General features: G+C 46.2%; 1 protein-coding gene, 1 long non-coding RNA gene and 1 pseudogene across 3 annotated transcripts in view; 2 read left to right on the plus strand and 1 right to left on the minus strand.

Annotated features, from left to right (window-relative positions):
• Positions 1 to 1501: 1501 nt before the first annotated feature.
• Positions 1502 to 9021, plus strand: LOC141278539 (large ribosomal subunit protein eL32-like; annotated as a pseudogene).
• Positions 9022 to 9328: 307 nt separating this feature from the next.
• LOC117312121 (uncharacterized) lies at positions 9329 to 14363 on the plus strand. The gene is made up of 2 exons (XR_004526269.2): positions 9329 to 11526; positions 11651 to 14363. It is a non-coding gene; the product is annotated as an uncharacterized lncRNA (long non-coding RNA).
• Positions 13908 to 20041, minus strand: part of ATP1B3 (ATPase Na+/K+ transporting subunit beta 3) — a 41705-nt gene continuing 35571 nt past the window's right edge. For both annotated transcript variants that reach the window (XM_073803750.1, XM_019934293.3), the window contains 2 exons: positions 16801 to 16887; positions 13908 to 14583 (listed from right to left, as the gene is read on the minus strand). In XM_073803750.1, coding sequence (XP_073659851.1) covers positions 14413 to 14583; positions 16801 to 16887 — 258 coding nt within the window. In that variant the 3' untranslated portion in view covers positions 13908 to 14412. The remainder of the gene's footprint in view (positions 14584 to 16800; positions 16888 to 20041) is intronic.

Genomic DNA, 20041 nt, shown 5'->3' on the forward strand with positions numbered 1-20041 from the left:
TGTTGTTGGTAGCTGTCAACACAACCAGTGGCCACGGGATTGGCCGGGGAGATGTCCACAGAGCCCCAGCAGTTGTTTACGTCAATACCCAGTTCCTTGAGCTGGGCTCTGCTGAGGCGACACGGCATCAGCGAGAGGATGGCCTCAGCCAAGGGTCCTCCCCAGAAGCCAGAACTCATCTGACAATCGACTGTTGCCTTTTTCGGTTCCTACTCCCAGAGCTAGTTTTTCCCCATTCCATCGGACAGACGAACTGCTACAGTAGTTCCATCCTCCTTCCATTTCTGTGTCTTATTTATTTGAGCGCTGGCTCCTCTAACTGCTGCTTGCGCCTGAGAACACCTCGAAACTTCCCCCGTTTCTTGCCTGGGAAGAGGGCTCCGCGTGTTCATACCGTGAACCCCGCCCAAATGCCCGGGAGCTCCCTGCTCACTGCCAGCTCAGCCTTCTTCCCGAGAGGCCTTTCCAGCTTCTTGCTGAAACTTGCTTTCAGGAAATCTGAGCGTATAAAATGCTCTGTAGTAAAGGCAGGCCTGTATCAGGGTGGGTGAAACCAATCCCACTGAATGCAAAGTACAATTTGTCATGACCCCTCTTTCACTTTCATGCAAATCACTTTGCCATTTCTGCCACTGGGGCACAGCTCCCATCGCCAACCACTTCCTTCTCGCTTGCTTGTCTCCTGCCTTACTCAAGGGCCTCGAGTACTATGATGCCTGTCATACTGAGGTCAGATTTGTTTTCATGCCCTAGCACTTGGCCATGGCCCCCAAAAGCCAGAATTTGATTAGAAATCCCCAAAAAAGTATGCACTAAAGCCCCAAAATAATGGTCCTTAAAAAGGTACCATCTCCACAGGAATTATTTTCAGATTCTGCTAATAAATAGATTTGTTTTTGAACCTCCAGTGAACAAAGTCTTGTATTGCATCTTTAAAAAAAATATTTATTTTTGGCTGCATTGGGTCTTAGTTGTGACACATGAGATCTTCGTTGAGGCACGTGGGCTTCTCTCTAGTTCTGGCGTGTGGGCTCGGTAGTTGCAGTGCGTGGGCTCTCTAGTCGTGGCATGCAGACTACAGAGCGCATGGGCTCTGTAGTTGCGGCATGCAGGCTCTCTAATTGTGTCTTGCGTGCTCAGTAGTTGCAGTGCATGGGCTTAGTTGCCCCACAGCACGTGGAATCTTAGTTCCCTGACCAGGGATCGAACCCACGCCCCCTGCATTGGAAGTGCGTATTCTTAACCATTGGACCACCAAGGAAGTCCCTTGTATTGCATCTTTAATCTGAATACAACAAGAAGTGCTCTCACAGAAGGTGTCTGTAGAACATCTAGGTGCGGCCTGCTTCGTGCGATGGGCCGTTGGAGCAGTGCTGGGCTCTTCCACTCCTGCCCGTCCTGCGATCATCTAAAAGATGAACAGTTTCCTCAAAGTTTATCAAAATTCAGTTTATAAATCACTATTAACACTTGTAAGAATGATAGATTTTTTACTTTAAAAATACTTGTGGAAATTATTTTTTAAGAACAAAAACCAGGGACTTCCCTGGCGGTCCAGTAGTTAAGATTCCGCGCTTCCCCCGCAGGGGCACGGCTTCGATACCTGGTTGGGGAACTAAGATCCCGTATGCCATGCAGCATGGCAAAGCAAAAAACAACAAAAAAAACACAAACCAAAACGTAAGCCCAGTGGACACTCCTGAAAGTCAGACTAAAGGCATGTAAGGAGACAGAGACCATCAAACTGCAGTTCCTACTGGGGGCGGTTAGTGTCCCGCGGGCCTCGTCAGACAGGCAGGCGGGCCGGGGCAGGCCGTGGGGCTGCCTGCTTCTTCCTAGGTGTTGGCTCCGACCCTGGCAGCACCGCAGAGAAGACAGGCAGCTTCAAAAGCCACAGGCTCTGGCTTCCTCACCTGCACTCCTGGATGCAGACCTTTGGAGGAGGCGTCTGTCTTCAAAGACAGTGTTTGTTAACGGGCAACACCTTCTCCAGGGCTTCCAGGGCCAAATTCCTCAAAAGACATTTCTAAAACCTCTGGAATGAGGGTCGGTATCAGGGCAGCTGTTTCCTCCCTGTTGGGCCTCTGTGCCAGGAACCTGGCCTGTACGTGACTGGGCAGGTTAAGGACAGGCCTGGCCAAAGAAATCCGCTTGCTGAGGGGAGAGAGTTTCCCCCGTGGCTTCCCCACCCTGAATCCCTTTTGAAAGTCTTCTCAGAGCCTGGAGGGCAAAAGCATGAGCAAGTTGCAGGGTTGGCTGGAGTTAGGCCGGGGAGGTAGGTGCTTGCTGGGGCCACTCCCAGTCATCATGATAAAGGACAGCAGATGGGGAAAAAAGTCCAGGAGAAACACCACGGGCAGAACAAACACAGAAATGAAAAACTGCGACGCCCACGTAGCATGAGCCATGGGGGCTCATGGCAGGCGCTGGAGGGCCTCGCCCGTCAGCCAGTAGCGGCTGGAAAGCAGCACAATCTCCTGTGAGGTGGCCGTGTGCTTTGCTTAAGTTTTTGTTTGTAAGACTCAACAAATACCAGCTGCTGCACTGGGAGTCCCTGATGGAGTTAAAGTCCTGCTGGGTATACGGTAATGGATTGACGAGACAAGTCGGTAACACAGTCTACTCATTTGATGAGCTGGCATTTGAGAAATTTTAGTTGACATTTTTTTTTTTTGCGGCATGTGGGCCTTTCACTGCTGCGGCCTCTCCCGTTGTGGAGCACAGGCTCCGGACGCGCAGGCTCAGCGGCCATGGCTCACGGGCCCAGCCGCTCCGCGGCATGTGGGATCTTCCCGGACCGGGGCACGAACCCGTGTCCCCTGCATCGACAGGCGGACTCTCAACCACTGCGCCACCAGGGAAGCCCAGTTGACGTTTATTTACATTTGCGTGTGTGTACACAAATTCCGTAATTCCTAGGCATCGTCTGATAACAAAATTCTAATTTTTCTGTAGGATTTTGTCATGTTCAATAAGCAGTATTAGAACACACTCTGCAGTTGACAGTCTGTTGACGTTCTTGGCAAATTTTTAAGTGAAGAGAGACAGTCAGGAAAGTAGGGAGTGTAGCCAGGCTTTGGCCAGATCATTCATGCTGAAGGTGAGAGTGCTCCTTGGTTATTCAGGCAAACCAAAGGGTCAACATAAAGAGTGTGTAGTTCACCTGTTCATTCGTTCATTCACTCGTTTGCACACCTTGACCTGTCTTCCTCTGATCACAGCGTGTGCGCACGTGGGGGTGGGCTGGCTGGGGCTGTTTGAGGGACCTCCGTGCAAGAGGAGGGAGGGAAGCCCCTGCAGCTCACAGGCTCCAGCATCACAAACCGGCACCCACCTCACTCGGGCATTCTCAGGCTTCACTGTCAGTGGGAGGGAACCCAGGGAAAATCTTTGTCTCTCAGAAATTAGAAGTTCTCTGAAAATAACCTACAATAGGAACTTGTTTCTTATACATGGACTTTCTTTCATCTTTGTAAATTCAGGGCCTGGCACAGTAACTGGTATGTAATGATAGGTTCTTAGTCTTTATTGAACGAGTGAATGAACGAACGAACGCATGAACAGGTGAACTGCACACTCTTTATGCTGACCCTTTGGTTCGCCCAAATGACCAAATAGCACTCTCACCTTCAGCATGAAGGATCTGGCCAAAGCCTGGCTAACCTGGAAAGACTGACCTCTTAACCATCCTATGTTCTGCTGGATTGAGTCAAGAGAGGACAAGACGGTGAAAAGAGACATTTGCCTGGCTTCGGAAGTAACTGGGTGATAGGAGCAAATAAGCTGATGCAAGGAGAAAAACTCCGCCTCTTGGGGAGAAGGTCGGGGGTAGCAGGCCTCACTGTCACCCGCCTCTGGGTCCTACCTGACAAATCCTTTCTAGCGACTCGCCCACAGGCCCGACTGTGCTTTTCCAACCAGCCCAGGCCCCTGCGTACTATACGCTTCTCTCCCCACCAGGACGTTAGTAGTTTATTTTCTATGAGCCAGTAAGAGACCATGGAAAGATGAGGGCTCCACTCTGATAAGTCTCAAGCCAATATGGTTTGTGTTTCCAATACAGAAACAGCTGCTTCATGCCCCCCCGCCCCCGACGCCAGTCCAGTACCAGCTAGTTCTGTCTTTCCACTGCTGCCATTAACACACTTGTTCTAACCAGCAGCCACTGGATTTTTCCATACTTGAGTGTGGGCAGCTGTTAACAAGAGAACACTTGCCCAGAGAAGCCAGCAAGCATGGGAAGGAATGAGCTTGTTACACAGGCAAAAACAGATGACTAGGAACTACATGAAGTCCGTAGCACTTCCAGCTGCTTTCCATGTGAATTTATCAGTAACAACTCCACAGGAGAAGCTTGAGTGGGAGAGAAGGTGAGGGACTGTCCTAAGGTCATGAAGAGACCAAATCACTTGCAAAAGAGAGTTCCAGCCAACCTTTGTATCCAGGGAGGGAAAAGCCTTAAATGCTGGAGGGGCCGACACGAGGCTCCCCACAAGCCCTCTCCTCAGAAGTCCATTTTAAAAGGCCTCCTGGGACTTCCCTCGTGGCACAGTGGTTAGGAATCTGCCTGCCAACGCAGGGGACACGGGTTCGAGCCCCAGACCGGGAACAGCCCACATGCCATGGAGCGACTAAGCCCATGCGCCACAATTACTGAGCCCGCGTGCCACAACTACTGAGCCCATGTGCCACAACTACTGAAGCCTGCGCACCTAGAGCCCGTGCCCTGCCGCAAGAGAAGCCACTGCAATGAGAAGCCCACGCACTGCAACACCCACGCACCACAACCAAGAGTAGCCCCCGCTCGCCGCAACTAGGGAAAGCCCGTGCGCAGCAACGAGGACCCAACGCAGCCAAACATAAAATAAATTTATAAAAAATAAATTAAAAAAAATAAATCAAAAGGCTTCCTGGGCCAGGCACAGAGCTGTTTTCTTAGTCTCTGCACCCATAGGTGTATCACAGGCCAGGGATGCACCTCTCTTGCATCTCTCTTCTAGTCTTGATGGGGCAAGATTCTTTTCTACTACCCCAGGGAACTGCCGCCAACCCCTAGCAAGTCTCCCAAGCTGAACGGTGGGCACTGGCTCCAGATGCCCACGGTGGTCAGAGTGGGCCTGGACCAGGGAGACTCTGAGGGGAGACAGAAATCCTTTGTTCCTAAATAATGAATCTTCTTTAACAGTAATAGCTCTCTTCTTCGGCGCTGCCTACAGAGCGGGCAGCATCTCCCACCCGGGATCATGGCTACCCTCAGACCACTCGTGAAGCCCAAGATGGTCAAAACCTGATGAACCAAGAAGTTCATCCGGCACCAGTCAGACTGATACGTCAGAATGAAGCGGAACTGGTGGAAGCCCAGAGGCATTGACAACAGGGTGCGCAGGAGATTCAAGGGCCAAAGGTTGATGCCCAACATCAGTTACGGAAGCAACAAGGAAACAAAGCACATGCTGCCAGTGGCTTCCGGAAGCTCCTGGTCCACAGTGTCAAGGAGCTTGAAGTGCTGCTGACGTGCAACAAATCTTTCTGTGCTGAGACTGCTCACAGCCTCTCCTCCGAGAACTGCAAAGCCGTTTTGGAGAGAGCAGCCCAGCTGGCCACCAGTCACCAATCCCAACGCCAGGCTGCACAGTGAAGAAAATGAATAGACAGCTCATGTGCACATTGTGTTTGTGTTAATAAAACCATGAAACTTGGCCAAAAAAAAAGACACACCAGTAATAAAAAGCAGCTAAGGCATCTAGCGCTAATTGCCAGGCACTCTTCTAAGCACTCGCCCTACTTTACAGACAAAACTAAGGAAACAGAGAGGTTACTGTCCGAGGTCACACAGCTCTGAGCAGGGGGCAGAGCGAGGACTGAAAGCGAGCCCAGGCTGTGCCCTTAAGGATAAATTAGAGCTGCCCCTAGTCCCTCCAAGGCAGTCTTTTCAATTCTGGTAAGTGTATTGTCTTAAGTTTTATACAAAGAAATCCAGGTCAAACAGGCTGTCACTTGACCCAGAGTTAGTTGGGGGCGGGGTGAGGGTGGTCAGTTCTCTGGGTTTTGAGGGGAACGAGAGTCTGGTGTTGAGATCTGTGCAGTTAGTTGGGACAGTGGCCCAGGGAAGAATGACTAAGGCCGAGAGCAAAGCCCCTCTCCTGTGCCAGCCTCTCCCAGGGAGGGAAGTGTCTCTTGGAAGTGGGGTCCCCAGCAGGCGGTGTCTGAAGGTGGCATGGCTGTGCCCACAAGTCTCCTGTGTTTGCCTCCCTGCCCACCTCTTGACCCTGTGAGTTTCTTTCTCAGGCAAGCTCTCCCCAAATGGTGGCCAGATGGTCCCCAGCAGCTGCTGGATTCCTCACTGCCCTCCAGCCCTCTAGCCCAGAGGTCAGCGCTTCTCCTGACCAGTGTCTTGGGGTTTACTCTTCTTGGACCAGCCTGGGCCACATGCCACCCCGACAACAACCAGTGTGGCTGCAAAGAGCATGCAGATGAGCTCGGCCCGGGCAACCCCTCGCCCTTGGAAACAGGTCGGTGTGGCAGCCCTGCCTGGACCGCGTGGCCTGAGGTGGGGAACATCAAGGCGCTGTGATGGGCCTGGCAGAGACGGGTTAGGGCAGGAAGAGACACGGACACCCGCATTTACCCTGAGCAGCCTTGCTGGAGGAGACCCTCTTAAAAGTGAAAGCATTTGCATTCTACAGCAACACTGTTTTATGTGCTGCTGTGAAGTTAAACACAGTGGGGGTGGTCTGGGCACTTACAAAAACAGCCATGCTTTTCAATAGTGCATTGAAACGCTGGAATTCATGGGATGGCAGGTCTGGAGCAAAGACCTGGATTTCCACTGCGGCTCCACTAAAAGTAAGTCCCTGGGCTGGACTTGTTTCCATCCTCACAGAAGGGGAGCCTCACCTCCACCCTCCATGCCTCACAGGCATCTCAGGAGAAATATGAATGTGAAAGTGCTTAGCGCTGTTGCAGGAATGTTCAATCCTGAGCAAAATCCCTCAGGAACTGGGGCAAAGTGAGTATGGCCAGAAGTCAGTACGACAGACGACAAGTGCAGGGGCCTCTGGGGCCTTGGAGGACGGGGTGTCACAGGCAGCGCCGGGTGGGAGGGGAGACCAGAGGGCCACAGAGGGCAGGCTCCTGGGCTCGGGGGACTGACAATCACAGCTGAGAAAACACATACTTCATAGACTTGATACTTCTGCATCAGGAAACGGCACGAATGATCAGGTCTAAATAGAACAGAGAAGCACTGACCAGCAGAGAGGCCTGCGAGCACAGCGGGCGGGCGTGGAGCCGCACATCCCCGGGGCAGGACAGCTGTGGACAGAGGCATATTCCCAGCAGGCAGGGGACAGTCGGGCCGGCAAGAGATTGAGTGCTACCTCAGGGGACCACCCATTTCAGAGGCCCTGTAATTAGGAGACACACAAAAGATGGCGACATAGTACATGGAGAGAGCTGAAAAGGGTGAAAAGACCCGACTGCTACTATGTATAAAATAGATAACCAACAAGGACCTACTGTATAGCACAGGGAACTATACTCAGTATTTTGTAATAATCTATACAGGAAAAGAATCTGAAAAAGGATATATATATATCTTGTGCTGTATACTGAAACTTACATGATATTGTAAATCAACTATACTTCAATAAAAACAAAAGACTTTGAAAAAAAATAAAAACAAATAAAAGACCCAACTGGGCATGTCTGCTCTCGGTCTCCGCAACAGTTCAGAGAACAGGCTGTGCTTACCTGCCCAGGCCAACCCTAATCAGAAGGCTCTTCATGGAAAAGACATCCAAGACACCCATTCAGACCGTAAGGAGGAAATGCACCAGTGGCTGCTGTTCGCATCTGCAGTTTCAACACGGAAGGTAACCACTAGTTGGGGTTCCTCTTGTAAAGCTGCCACAGAGGTCTGGGGCTCCCCGAATCTGGCTGATGCTTGGGGTCTGCTAGGGAACCACCTTCCTTAGGAGGCCTCGTGAACAAACTTCCTTGGATGGATTTGGGGACAGTCTGTCTTTAAAACAGCTGCTTCTGAGGGATCCAGATGATAGTCAAATTACCACATGAGATTTTCAAGGAGCCCTTGTGCTACTTTTTTTTTTTTTTTCCCTTGTGCTACTTTTAAACCCTAATGTGTGTTTCTTGTATTTACTTGCTACGCACATATAAACGTCACACTATTCTTTTCCAACTAATACGGATTTTAAATTCTGCTCGCTACACCAGATAAACTTCTTGTCCATTGGAGTTATTTAAGGATCTGATAGAATCTGCTACAATCCTTTCTCTCAGAGCATTTATAAAATGCAAATATCAAATTTTAAAAAAGGGGGGGGAATCCCCTGGCGGTCCAGGTTAAGACTCCACATTTTCACTGCTGAGGGCGCGGGTTTGATCCCTGGTTGGGGAACTAAGACCTCACAAGACGCGCGGCTCAGCCATAATAATAAAAAATAAAATCAAAGGCAAGTATCCTGAAGACTGTGTCTGCAGGTGTGATTATTGCCATCCTTCTGGGTGGCTCCAGACTTAAAGCCATTTAAAGCCAGTTCCAACATGTCTCCTCAGAAGAGGCTCCCCAGACCTGCTGAGCGCTGGCTGAGGGCTGTGGACTGAAGGTGTGAGCAACGTGTGGACCAGCCTACTCTGGCCAGAGGCCATCACCTCCTGGAAGGGCAGCGAAGACAGTCACCACACACACAGCCTACCAGCAGCAGTTCCAGCCTTGCTGTAGTTGCTGGGCTGTTAAGTTCCACGAGGGCAGGGATCTTGTTTTCATCCCCAGTGTATGCCAGGCTCCTAGCCTGGCATACACTGGGGGCTCAATTAAAAAAAAAATTTTTTTTTAAATGAATGAGTCCATTCCTTCTCACTAAGCGATAGCAACTTTGCAGAGTTTTCTTTGTTGATGAGGTGGGTTCCCTTCATCTCCAAGCTGGTGGCCCCCAGCATCTGACCTTCTATTCAGCTGGGAGAAAGGGTAATGCTGGCGAGGACGTTGTTAAAGGTCAGGCTGGGACCACGCTGTCCTCAGGAAGCTGGAACCATGGCTGCAGGCTCTTGTCCTCCCCCAGGGCCTCAGAAAAGCAGCACAGGACATGGAAATGCCTCATCTGCAGCCAGGTCCTGCCTGCTGTGCAGGCCACGGATCACAGACGTGAGGCTCACGATCCAGAAGCCAGGGGCTCACGACACAGGGCACCCCTCCCCCTCGACCTCTGTGAAGACTAGTTCACAGCGGAGCAATACGTATCCTAGGCCTTTCTTCTCTCCGTTCTCATCTCCTCCCTCCTCTGCCCTGGCTCTGAATCCCAGGTGCTGCACTGACCAGGATGGTGCACGACAGCCTCGTGGGCAAAGGTGATCCTCAGAGGAGCAGCACACAGGAGCTCGTCAGGAAGGCAGACTCTCAGGCCCCACCCTAGACGTGGCTGCATCAGAAAACGCATTTTAAACAGGGTTCCTTGAATGAATCCCATGCACCCGAGACTTGAGAAGGACTGGGTTGGAGCATATGATCTTCATTGAGAAAACGACCACCTTAGCTTTCTATCTGCTGCTGAAACAAATGACCACAAATGTAGTGGCTTCAGATGATACTCATTTATTCTCTCCATGGTTGTGGTCAGCCGTCTTGGTGGGCTGGGCTGGGCTCTCCTCCAGAGGCTCAGGGAAGACTGGGCTTCCAGAATTCGGTTGCTTCTCCTGTTTCCACACGGCCCCCTTCATTATCAGAAGAGCAACTGGGTGTCTTCTCACGCTTCGGACCCGACTTCTGCTTCAGGCTCCCATGATTACACTGAGCGCTCTGGATGATCCAGGATATTCTCCCCATTTTAAGGTCAACTGACTAGTAACCTTAATTTCATCTGCCAAGTCCCTATTGCCACGGGATGCAACATAAGCACAGGTGTGACACCAGAAGGCAGAGGTCATGGGGGCCCCAATTCTGCTTACCACAGTGATTTCATCAGCAGTAGGTCCAAACCCGGATGAATGGTCTCAGAAGGGCACCCCAAGCGCTCTGAATGCTCGGTCATCTCTGTTGGCGTCTCTCCCTGCCACGCCTCATTTGGTTCTTCCTGCCTGACCCTTAGTTTCACTCCAGTTACCACTGCCCGCCCCCTACCCTGCCATACAGTCTCAACACATCTCAACTCCCTCCCACCCAAGAGAGCTCTTATCTGAGGGTGCACATAATTCTGCAGGAAGTCCATCCTTTCCACGCCATCTCAGCTCTTCTCAGCCACCCAGAGGGAAGATCACAAGGAACAAGGCTAATGCCAAAACAAGATGGCGCCCACGCCTGCCACTTCATATCACCCCTCGCTCTCCCTCGGCTCTGGCATTAGAGACCTGGGGCTCTGACCTGCAGAACAGAAGGGGCGCTGGACACGTGAGTGTCAGCAGCAGGGTCTCTGGGAGCTCAGCACCACCCCAAGGTCACCTGAGCCAGCAGCCCTGCATACTCTCCAATTCCAGACAGACTCATACTTGAGTGGATAGAGTGGTCCTGTCTTCAAGCAAATCCAGAACTAGCGCTAGCCTGTCACTAGCTGGTTGGTCACCAGTCAAATCCAGTTTATTCTCATGAAGGCCCTTTTGAGTTATCCCAAGGCCGCACAAATAATCTGGAAAGAGAGGGTCAGGAGACATTCTCCGCTTTGGTTTTCATACTTAAATATCAGCCCTTCCCAGTGTTGACTCCCTAGTGAATTCTGTTTCTAAAAAGCAAGCCCATCCTCAATGGACAAATCCTGCCATCCGTGACAAGGGCTAAAGGCTGTTCCATGCTCCTGAGAGCAAATCCAGAAACCATTCCCGAAAAGTTCTGAAGGACTTATTTGAAGGACAAGTCACTGGAATGTGAGGAAACTGGTTTGTTCAAAAAGCAGACACACTGATCTCTGTGTGACCTCCAGTATGAAGGAAGCCCTCCTGGGAACAGATTCTCCCTCCCTGGAGTACCAGTCAGCCGCAGGCCGGTCTCGGGGAGGCGCACACGAAGACGCACGGCTCAAAACACAGCTCCTTCTGTGCGGGAACCAATGGAGCTAAAAAACTCTGAAACCAATGTAGCAAATTCTGTTGAGCCTTCTTTAAACTCCAACTTGACAAATTTATTAAAGCAAGAAAAGCCAAGGGAAATTAAAAATCCCACGTGGATGACAGTTTCAAATTCACCCATTTGTGACCCCCGCCCTCATACAAACCTGCTGCACAAGGCCACAGGCAGCCAGGAAGGACTTTCAACTCCTTCTCTACCACACCCCTCCCAGTGATAAACAACCCGCCAACGCAGCAGCAACACTGTACTTACCGTTTCCAGTTACCAGGAAGGAAACACTCCCGAAAAACCTGCAACCTCGAAAGGAGGGGGAGCCTTTGGAAACTCACATTTATAAACATCTACTGCATGTTGGCGTGGCATATATATTCTCTCATTTAATCCTCACAGCCCTGAAGGGTGGCAACACCCTCATTGTACAGTTAAAATGAGAACCGCAGCTCAGAAGGGTAAGTACCCTGCCTGAGATTTCCAAACAATCAAATGCAAATCAGGATTTAATGCCAATTTTCCCTCCCTCTCCTTCCACAATGAATGATCGGGGATTTCATGTGAATTTCTCTCTTCCAACAGACTCTACACAGAATCTGGGAAGTCCTCCTCACAGACTGTACCTTCAGTGATAGGCAGTCCTACTGGATTTCGTGAAGAGCACAGACCAGCCTTTCTTATCTCACTGCTGCACGTGGCGGGGAAGCTACCACTAAGAAAGGACAACGGGGCTTAAGTTATAGGACGAACTACACACGTTCGAGGTAGGGAGAGTTCATCTTGTACAGAAAACCCTACTAAGACACTATAATACAGTCTAAGGCTGAGTCTGTATGTCCAAATTGGGATTGAACTATACTGTAATTTGTTCCCTCCCACCCACGGAAGTGATCAAAGGGAAATAGAGTTCATTTGTATAAAAAAATTCCAAGTATAAAACAGCTTGGAGATCTACGGAAACTGACACATAATTTTCTTTGAGCTAGATATGTAACATACCTGTTGAATTTTAAGTATCAGCTAAAGTCAACTGACAGTTGAATCTTCTCCATCCAGTAATCAAACTAGTGCCAGACTCAACCGCTTGAGGATGCAAAGCTGATTGTCTTTAGTCCTTTGTCCCCTTGCTATTCAAACTGTGGTCTGTGAATAGCAGGCTAGGCATCACTTAGGAGGCTGCTGAGTGTACAGAATCTCTCCTATGGAATCAGAATCTGCCTGTTAACAAGATGCCCAGTGAAGCTCTGAGGAAAACCTGAAATGTAGCAGAAATGCAGACTCAAAGCACGTCCAGGGCTCCCTTCATTCCTAGTCACCCTTTGCATACAGACCCAGCCCCTTCCCATACTGACTGTCTCGGGGGACCTTTGGAATATCCCAGGCCCCCCACCTCCCTCACATGTACCTGCCATCATCTCAGAGCCTGTTCCCTCCTAGTTTAAGATCTTCAAGAGACCACGTCTCTTCATCTCTTTATCCTCAGAGTCTGGCAACTCATTACCTGGCCCACAGCAGGCTTGGGATAAAGTTGCTAAACTCCCCTAATTTCAACACAAACGAGAGCCAGGGAGAGTTGGGTAGGTCAACTAAGGTCACAGGCAGTCAGGGGCCAAGCCACGACCAACCTTCCGAACCAAGGAGGCACAAATGGGACTCATGTCTATGTCCCTTTCTTCTTTCTTTCCAAAACCCACTCACCCATTTTGGAGATCTCAATTCTTGTCACATGTTCTGAGAACTACTTTGCTTCTGCCTAAGCTCATTAAAACAAAAATTCCACCCACACTATACTTCAAAAGATACAAAAATACAAAATTAATTGAATACTTAATTTAATGAGATGGATTTCACATGAACCAAAGTTGACAGCTGCTGAGGACCTGTTCACACTTGGCCAACTAAAATGGTGTCCTGGTTGCAGCCCATGACACTGCTCTGCCATCACAGCATCTTTTCTCCTTGTTTTATACTCTTAAGAGATAGGGTAGGTTTGCTTTATTAACAACTCCAAGAATCATTTTCTTCAGTTGCAAAGGAGGCTTCTAAAATGAAAATCTGTTATCACTAAGATCTTAGTGACAGAGCAAACCTCCCAATGGGGCTGAGTGACAACTACCCAAGCGTTCAGGCTGCTCCTGGGCCACCAAGGCCCATCTGGCCAGTCAAGGCCACCCAGAGCACTCATGTTTCCTCCAGACAGCCATTCCGGAGCCAGCTGGGTTGGGTCCCACTCGTCCTGGCTTGCACCAACACAAAGAAAACCTCAAGAATATTAGCCCTGCCTTTTTTTAAGGAGAAAAGTAACAATTTTTAAAAATGGGCTTTAAAAAAACCACAGATCATGTGGGAAGCACACCCTTCTCAGCAGAGGAGAAAGTAGCTCACATTATGACAAAGAATCATACCAAACACCCCAGACTGAAAGAGGAAATACTTCATGACACTAATCAGACAATGCTGAAATAAAACTGTTTGGTTGGAAGCTTTGAATAAGTTCCAAGTTTTTATATTTCACAATTTGTAGAGTCCACAGTCTGCTAAATAAAAGCAGTAGTAAGATTTCACGAACTATTATACAATTTAAATATTATGAATTTAACTCCATAAAAATTTAGGTGCACATATTCTTACTGGCTAACCTAAAAATGCAGTTTTTATCTATGGTCTAAAATACTTTAATCTTAATACTTTAAAAGATTTAGTTCCAGCACTGAAAATAATCCCATCACTCTTTTTGTTTGTTTTTACATGTTTTACAACAAAAAGGTTGTGCTCCTAGTCAAAAAGATCCACAGACTAATTCAGCATGTAAAAAATAATTTTACAAAACATCCAAGACAACCTTTCAAATCCACTTTTATTTTCCTTTTTCCTGCTCACATACAGAACTTCTCCACACACTGCATTTCTTGCAGCTATAAAGTCATTTGACGTTGGTCAGGTACCATTTTATCCCCTAAAACTTTGCTGGCATCAAAATATGACAGTTAACCAGTGTTAAATCTATAAAATATTTACATAGCACAGCACATTAAGCTTTAGACACTTGGCAATTAAACCACATAAAAATTGGACAAACCCCCATCCTACATGTTCAGAATCAGCTGTTCACAGTCCCTATCTGGTGACTGTACATCGTTCAAAAGGCAGCAGAGGCAACAGGCAGTTACTTTGAAGGATACCGAACACTATGGTCTGGAAGCACATTATGATGCTACCCCAGTGTCATGTACCACTCCACCTTTCTCCAAGGCGGTCTCATAATTCTGGAATGGCAGGTCCAGCTGATACAAAATGAAGACAGACAACACAACGTTTACTCTGTGGAGATATCTTAACTCCTACTATGGACGCATGGTGATTTTGAATACAACTCGTCCTAAAAACTTGTCACGATCATCCTGGTTTTTTAGGTTGGGTGATCCATCAATCTTGCACTCAACTGTGACTTCGTTTATGTCATTTCTATTATCGAAGGTGAGCTGGACGGCAACTAATGGCTGTAGATAGCTCCCCTGGCAAATAAAGGAAAATACATTAATTCAAATTCTGCAATAACTTTACACTTTATCAGGAGTTTGTTTATTCTGTAAAATTAAAAAAGCAAGATTTTAATTTAATAATTAGATCTATTATTTTTTTAATCCTCTACCTTTTTTTCCCCTTAGCTGGATATTCATTTATTTTCACTTTAATTTTTATTGATAAAAGTGTTTATGACTATGAATTTTCCTCTAAGCACTGCTTTAAGTGTATTCCATAGGTTGTGATTATGTTGTGCTTCATTGTTTTTTAGATATTCTATAATCTTGGTTTGAGTTTCCCCCTTTCCCCAAGAGTTGATTAGAGAGTTCCCACCTCCTCCCTCTTTTGGAAGGCCCTTTTATTTCAATAATTTCTAGTTTTCCTGCATTGTGATCAGAAAGTATTGTTGTAATATATTTCTATTTTATGAAACTTGAGCATGCATTTTTTATGATAAAGTTTTGTGACTGTTCTGGGTGTCTGAGAAGGATATGTATTGTATCTATCTACATATTAGTATGTTTGATAAACATGCAGAAGATCTACCTCACTGATTATGTTACTTAGGTTTCTAACATCCTTACTTATGGTTGCTGTGTGACTTGGTACAAAAATATACTCAAAATTGTTTTGCCATCACTGTGGTTTCTAAATACAATTCTTCACTAAAAGGAACTAGGGGCTGATTCCAGGGCTGAGGCAGGGAAAGTACAAGAAGAACCTGGAACATCTTGTGGTGCCAGAAAGTAAGGAAGTGCTATAGGAATCAAGGGAACATGTCTAAAGGACACAGGAGCCAGAGCCAGCCCGAAGGTCTCCCACCAGCCAAATCTGGGACAACATTAGCACCAAAATAAATGATTATAACATATAACCCCTGAATTAAATAAGAATCCATGAGAATATACTGATATAAATAAATAAACAGTGGAGAAGGAAAAGCTCTTCCTTACAGTGGAATGCCAACTAGTAAATGGAAAAAGAAAAGATGAAATTAGAAAAAACATTTGAGAACAATTCTATTAGTAACTGATTGTGGAAAGAATTGACAAATGCTAAAGATATAGGAGAAATAATTTTATAAATTCTCCAAGTATTCTCCCCACATGATACTTACAAAGAAAAAAAAAAGTATAACTTTACATTAGGGAAACCTGGCTGACACCACCCTAACAAGGTTTACATCACCATTAATGGGACTCAACACCACGTCCCTCCTGATATGCTATTCTGAAAAGGACATAACATTTCTTCTGAGGCATTCCTGCCAAAAATGTACAACCTACATTTAATCATGAAAAACATCAGATAAACTCAAACTGAGGAACATAAACCAACAAAGTAAGCCAAAAAAGGCCTGTACTCATTTCTGAAGAGCTCAAGGGCATGAAACAGACAGATGGAGGAACTGTTCCAGGTTATAGGTGAATAACAGTGTAACATCCTAGACCAGGAAAAAACTTTTTTTTTTTTTTACAATAAAGGACATTATTGGAACAACTGGTGACATTTCAACAAGATCTGTAGATTAGATAATAGTACAGTATCAATGCTAATGGTTATATATGATAATGCCCTTATTTTTAGGAAATTTAATGTAAAGAGCATTTAGTGTAAAGAGGCACCATGTTTATCACTGAGTGCCAATGATGGTTCAGGGGAAAAATTATATATATATATATTTTACATACATATACATACATATATGTGTGTATATATATATATATGGAGACTAATAAGACAAATGGGAGATCTGTGTAAAGGGTCTATAGGAACCCTTTGTACTATTCTAGCCACTTTATGTTTAAAATCATTTCAAAATAAAAAGTTTACTAGTATACATACAAAATGCTATTTATATACATATAAAGAAAAACTATGGAAGAAATTACGCTACAATAATAGTTATCTCTGGATAATGACTTCTCTACTACTTCTCTATATTCTTTAAATAAGCACAGCCTAAGAAATGAAAGAGGAAACTGTATTTTGAAACTAATCATCCTTTAACTTAGCTGCTTCGGTTTTGTGTTTGTAGTTAAGATCTGGAGTCTCCATTTGCCATCACCATTTGTATTTAAAAACCAGAATAGATGATGCACACGTTACATACGGCATACGTCTACCTAATCCAGACAACTGGCATTTTAATACAGACTACCAATTTTCCAAGAGTCACTACCACTTAAGAACTTCTAAATACTTACATGCAGTTTTTTCCCATAATATGGAAAATATTTTAAATCTATCATTCCATTGGAAGGATAAGTTGATAGCAATGCTGTATTTTCACCCTAAAGTTGAAAACAAAACAAACCCTTTTTAGGTCACAAAGAATAGCTTTTAAAAATGTATTTTTATTAAAGCAGTATCAGTTATGGACAGTATGAAAAAACTACAATGTTGCTCCAACTGCATTCACCACAAGTGTATTTTTGAAAAGAGACTTACTCATGTTGATTTAAACCGTTTGACACAAACTATCCTGATTTCCTAATATATCTTATATACTTTTCCATGACAGTCCCTTTAACTTACAGCCAGATCTACTCATGCAATGTCTGTAAAATCTTATCTGCCTTCCAACTACCAAATGCCAGTTCTCCAGCCACTGACAGCAGGAATGCACAAGTAGGTCTGGGACCAATGAATCCTAAAATGAATAAAATATTGTGCTTCCAGACTGGAAAGCAATAGCTGCCACACCTAGAAGGTACCACTCAGGCCTGGGAGGCAGCAGGTCCAAAAGTTTCACATGATTAACAACCATGATAACTGTAACCAGAGGTGGAAACTATGATGCAGCTGACACACTGTTGGGGAAAATTTAAAGTACTCCAAGGAATACCCTTCTTAACTAATTTAAATACCACATTTCCCTTGAATAATTTTTACGGGCACATGTAAATCAGTTAGAGGTATTATATGTCTACTGCAATTATATTCCACGTATTAAAAAAGCTGATACAGGAACTTCCCTGGCGGTCCAGTGGTTAAGCCTCTGCGCTTCCACTGCAGAGGGCACGGATTCCAACCCTGGTCAGGGAACTAAGATCTGGGATGCCGCTAGGCACAGCCAAAAAATAAATTTAAACAAACAAACAAGCAAACAAAAAAGAAACAGACTCTCAGATATAGAAAACAAATTAGTAGTTACCTTTGGGGAGAGGGAAGGGGAGAGGGGCAATATAGGGGTAGGGGATTAAGAGGTACAAACTACCATGTATAAGATAAATAAGCTGGGCTTCCCTGGTGGCACAGTGGTTGGGAATCCGCCTGTCAATGCAGGGGACACAGGTTTGAGCCCTGGTCCAGGAAGATCCCACATGCCGCGGAACAACTAAGTCCGTGCGCCACAACTACTGAGCCTGCGCTCTAGAGCCCGTGAGCCACAACTACTGAGCCCGCGTGCCACAACTACTGAAGCCCACGTGCCTACAGCCTGTGCTCCACAACAAGAGAAGCTACCGCAATGAGAAACCTGCTCACCACAACAAAGAGTAGGCCCCACTCACCGCAACCAGAGAAAGACCGCATGCAGCAACGAAGACCCAACGTAGCCAAAAACAATAAATAAATAAAATAAATTTATAAAAAAATAAAAATAAAAAAGCTACAAGGATAAACTGCACAGCACAGGGAATATATATTTTATAATAACTATACTTGAAGTATAATATTTAACAATTGTGAATCACTGTGTTGCACACCTGAAACTTATGTAATATTATAAATCAACCATACCTCAAAAAAAACTGATATACAAGATAATGATACAAATCTAGTACTCTTCTTGAAAAATAAGCAATATATGAAAATTCTCATGTAACACATTCTGAGTAGACCCAATATTAATGACTGTCACTTTTACACATACTGAGTAGATGACAGACAACAATGATTAAAATCAGTGGCAACTTCACAAAGCACTAATTAAAATAAAACGTTACTAAATGTTTGCATTCTAGATTTGAATAAACGAATTTCTACTTTTGAAAGCATACATGAAACACTATAGCAAAACTAAGAATCTTCTCTAAGGGAAGCGGTACTCTGCTTACTTCCCTTAACCACCACGAAGCAGCAGATGTGCATGGGGTGAGAGAAACACATGGACAAGCGACACAGGCAAGACAGCAAAGCATAAAGCGATGACAACCCACAAAAAGGGCAAGTTCTAACGATCCAGATCAACAACACGTAAAAAGAACAGGAGAGGGGCTTCCATGGTGGCACAGTGGTTAAGAATCCGCCTGCCAACACAGGGGACATGGGTTCGAGCCCTGGTCAGGGAAGATTCCACATGTCGTGGAGCAACTAAGCCCACGTGCCACAAGTACGGCACGCCTAGAGCCTGTGCTCCACAACAAGAGAAGCCGCCGCAATGAGAAGCCCGTGCACTGCAAGGAAGAGCAGCGCCCGCTCAAACGAAGACCCAATGCAGCCAACAATAAATTTATTAAAAAAAAAAAAAAAGAACAGGAGATAACAAGGCTAAGGGAAACTGCAGAAGCCATTTTTCATTCACTATTCAAACATCACCCTACGTTTGTACTCCTTAATTTAAAAAAAGTCTAAAAAGAATCTAAAAAGGAGTGGATATATGTGTATGTATAACTGATTCACTTTGCTGTACACCTGAAACTAACACAACATTGTAAATCAACTATACTCCAATAAAAATGAAAAACAAATTGAAAAAAACCAGAATACATGCTAAAAAGAGTCTAAAGTAACATTTTATATAGGAGAAAAAAATAGTCACTTTGACATACGTACTTTTGTACATTACTTTTTTTTTTTTTTTTTTTTTTGCGGTACGCGGGCCTCTCACTGCCATGGCCTCTCCCACTGAGGAGCACAGGCTCCGGACGCGCAGGCCCAGCGGCCATGGCTCACGGGCCCAGCCGCTCTGCGGCACGTGGGATCCTCCTAGAGCGGGGCACGAACCCACGTCCCCGGCATCAGCAGGCGGACTCCCAACCACTGCGCCACCAGGGAAGCCCCATTAATTACTTTTAACCAATTTTTCCTTAATAATTCATAGAAACACAGAGATGTTCCCCAAAATGTAAAAGGTTTTCTTTAATTAATTAATTTATTTATTTATTTTTGGCTGTGTTGGGTCTGTTGCTGTTCACGGGCTTTCTCTAGTTGTGGCGAGCCGGGGCTACTCTTCACTGCGGTGCGTTAGCTTGTCATTGCGGTGGCTTCTCTTGTTGCAGAGCTCGGACAGCACTCGGGCTCAGTAGTTGCGGCACGTACGTGCGGGCTTCAGTAGCTGTGGCGCACGGGCTTAGCTGCTCCGCGGCATGTGGGATCTTCCTGGGTCAGGGATTGAACCCATGTCCCTGGCGCTGGCAGGTGGATTCTCAACCACTGTGCCACCAGGGACGTCCTGGGTTACAGTTTACTGAGCACTTCAGTGTGCATTTTCAGCCACATACC

Source organism: Tursiops truncatus, chromosome 4 (assembly GCF_011762595.2).
Source record: "Tursiops truncatus isolate mTurTru1 chromosome 4, mTurTru1.mat.Y, whole genome shotgun sequence".
Lineage (NCBI taxonomy): Eukaryota > Metazoa > Chordata > Mammalia > Artiodactyla > Delphinidae > Tursiops > Tursiops truncatus.